This window comes from Pelobates fuscus, chromosome 7, assembly GCF_036172605.1.
Source record: "Pelobates fuscus isolate aPelFus1 chromosome 7, aPelFus1.pri, whole genome shotgun sequence".
NCBI lineage: Eukaryota > Metazoa > Chordata > Amphibia > Anura > Pelobatidae > Pelobates > Pelobates fuscus.
The window spans coordinates 12,484,560-12,487,529 of record NC_086323.1 but is presented as its reverse complement, the minus strand read 5'-3'; the positions used below and the strand labels follow the sequence as shown (position 1 = coordinate 12,487,529).

The window sequence follows — 2,970 nt, the reverse complement described above, 5'->3', positions numbered from 1 at the left end:
AACCACCCACCACCACCTAACAATACAGATCATTTAACTTTCTTTGTGAATGTCATAAATGGGAAAATCATCAGGAAGAAAAAAGGAGCAGGAATCTAAAAGCATACATGTCAGGAAGACACATTTTGATGTCAGAAAAGGTGGAAAGTCACAAGTGTTTTTAAAAGTGTATTAAAGGATCACTATAGGGTTAGGAACACAAACATCTATTCCTGACCCTATAGTGTTAAAACCACCATCTAGCCCCCCTGGGCCCCTCATGCCTCCATAAATATAGCAAAATCTTACTGTATTCAAGCCTGAAGCTGTAACTCTGCATGCTGTTTGTCAAAAAAAAAAAAATCAGTCTGCTGACATCATCAGAAGTGGTGGCCTGATCCAATCACAGTGCTTCCCCATAGGATTGGCTGAGACTGACAAAGAGGCAGATCAGGGGCAGAGCCAGCGTGATTCAAACAGCCCTGGCCAATCAGCATCTCCTCATAGAGATGAATGGAATCAATGACTCTCTGTGAGGAAAGTTCAGTGTCTGCATGCAGAGGGAGGAGACACTGAATGTTTGGATGCATTTTAGGCAGCCATGACCCAGGAAGGATCTCTAACAACTATCTGAGGAGTGGCCAGTCACGTTATCACTAGGCTGTAATGTAAACACTGCATTATCTCTGAAAAAGCCTGAAGGTAATGATTCTACTCACCAGAACAAATGCAATAAGCTGTAGGTGTTCTGGTGGCTATAGTGTCCCTTTAAACCATAACTAAGAATACATTGGAACGTTATATACAGATTGTGTAAAAATTTCAATGAATATAGAGGCAGCAAAATATTTATTATATATATAACAAATAAGGAGAGGTTTTAGTTTTTTTTAAATAAAAACATGTGGTGAGGGAAGAGCAACAAGACATTAATTAAGGAGTGTTGTTGAGTGCATCTCTCATTGATCAAATTGTAGAACATGCGGGCAATGTACTTATAACCAAAGAGGTCCGTTGGTCCATAAGTCGATTTGTCATCGATTTTCACATCCAATATAAAGCAAGGATCTCTAATTTAAGCCGGTTTGCCTTCAACGTTCTCCTGGCAGCTAGAGTAAGTTCAAAGTCTTTGGAAGGAATGGTAATAATCTGAAGCAATCATGAAATGTCATTTTTATAAATCACCCCCATTTTTTCTGCTATAATGAAAAACTTCCATTTTTGGGAGAAGAAGGATGTAGAAAGTGCACTGTGTACAGTGTGTATGTAGATAAATAATTTTGCAGAATAAAGTAGACTAAGCAACAGTTGATCTAATTTTCTCATCGTCTTTCTGGGTGGATCCTTCAAGAAAGTCGTTTAGGGCTCTCCATAAAGCACGGACATTTCCCTCCCCAAAGCCGTCTGCTCCCCTACGCTCAATAAGTTCCAAATAGAATGAGTCATTGCTCCAAAGGGGCTCGGCAAACACCTGCAAAAGGTATCCGTTTGGCATGTCGCTGTTTTGGGACTTTGAATCCAAAAGAATCCCAAACTGTGAGAGGGTTTCTGCTTGTAGCCCTAGACCCCGGATTTCGTCCTGCTTTGAGGGGTCAGAGTAATATGTTGGAGGTTGGGTAGTAAAACATACTCCCTGATTAGCCATGGACCGAGCAGTCTTGAAGATATCTGTGGCAAATAGGCCAACATGCTGAATACCTCCTTCTTTGTGATGATTTAGGAACAGATCTAACTGGTTGGTTCCTTCCTGTGGCAAAGATTCTGCCAACACCAACTTACCACATTTTCCAAGCTCTGGGGAATCCATTGCAGTCAAACGAAGACCGATGTTGGGCCCACTAATTTCAAAACCTCTATCGCAATCCTCTTCTTTGCTCAGAGGGAAATGTTTGAAACCAAAACATCGTTCATACCACTTTATTATGTGTGGTGAGCTCCCACGTGGACAGGCATAAGTGACATGGTCAATGCAGGTCAAGTCACCAGGAACAACAGGATTACTGTCGCTTCTCAGGTTCTGGAACTCCGGAAGAAAGTTGTCTCCGTAACGTGTGCGGTCAATTAATGTATGACGCACATTTCCAACCACAGATTTCACTACACAAAATGTAACCGAGCCATAGTCATCATGGACTTCTGTAGGAGGAACTAGCAGCTGGCATCTTTCGTTAAGTAGCTGCTGGCAAAAGCCTGGTACGTCCTCCACATCAAAGCTGACATTGCAAGCGGTATCTGGAGATGGCAATGGAACAGCCGCATCATACAGCATGGACGATCCTTTGGTAGTCTTCTGGTTGTTTTCATTAACCATGAACACCACTCCTCCATTTCTCAGGGCCACTTGGCTTGGACTTCTACCATCTAGCCCTCGAGCAGCAAATGGCTGAAATTGATACTTGGTCATCAACTCCTGGACAACTCTCTGAGCATTGGATACCTGGAGGATGATGTGGCTTAACCGGATCAGACGAGACGTCATTGTAAAGGGTTTCTGTATACAATGAGAGAACAAAGTTTAAGACAGAAATTAATTGGTGTATAATAAAAGCCAAGTGATGAAAATCACTTTGATTATACATGTTCTTATGCTAGGCTTGCATGCTCAACACAATGTATTTAGTCATGTTACATAGTTACATAGCTGAAAAGAGACTTGCGTCCATCAAGTTCAGCCTTCCTCACATATGTTTTTGCTGTTGATCCAAAAGAAGGCAAAAAACCCAATCTGAAGCGCTTCCAATTTTGCAACAAACTAGGAAAAAATTCCTTCTTGACCCCAAAATAGCAGTCAGATGTCTCCTTGGATCAAGCAGCTATTACCCCACTAATTAGAAATTGTATCCCTGTATGTTATGTTTTTGCAAGTATTTATCCAATTGCAATTTAAACATCTGTATAGACTGACAAAACCACCTCTTCCGGCAATGAATTCCATATCCTTATTGCTCTTACTGTAAAAAAACCTTTTCTTTGCCTTAGATGAAATCTCCT

General features: G+C 41.2%; 1 protein-coding gene across 1 annotated transcript; it reads right to left on the bottom strand.

Moving 5' to 3' along the window:
* Positions 1 to 896: 896 nt before the first annotated feature.
* On the bottom strand, positions 897 to 2,482 carry LOC134568527 (4-hydroxyphenylpyruvate dioxygenase-like protein). The gene has a single exon (XM_063427164.1). The coding sequence runs from the start codon at positions 2,456 to 2,458 to the stop codon at positions 1,277 to 1,279; it is 1,182 nt and encodes a 393-aa protein (XP_063283234.1). The 5' UTR covers positions 2,459 to 2,482; the 3' UTR covers positions 897 to 1,276.
* Positions 2,483 to 2,970: the final 488 nt, after the last annotated feature.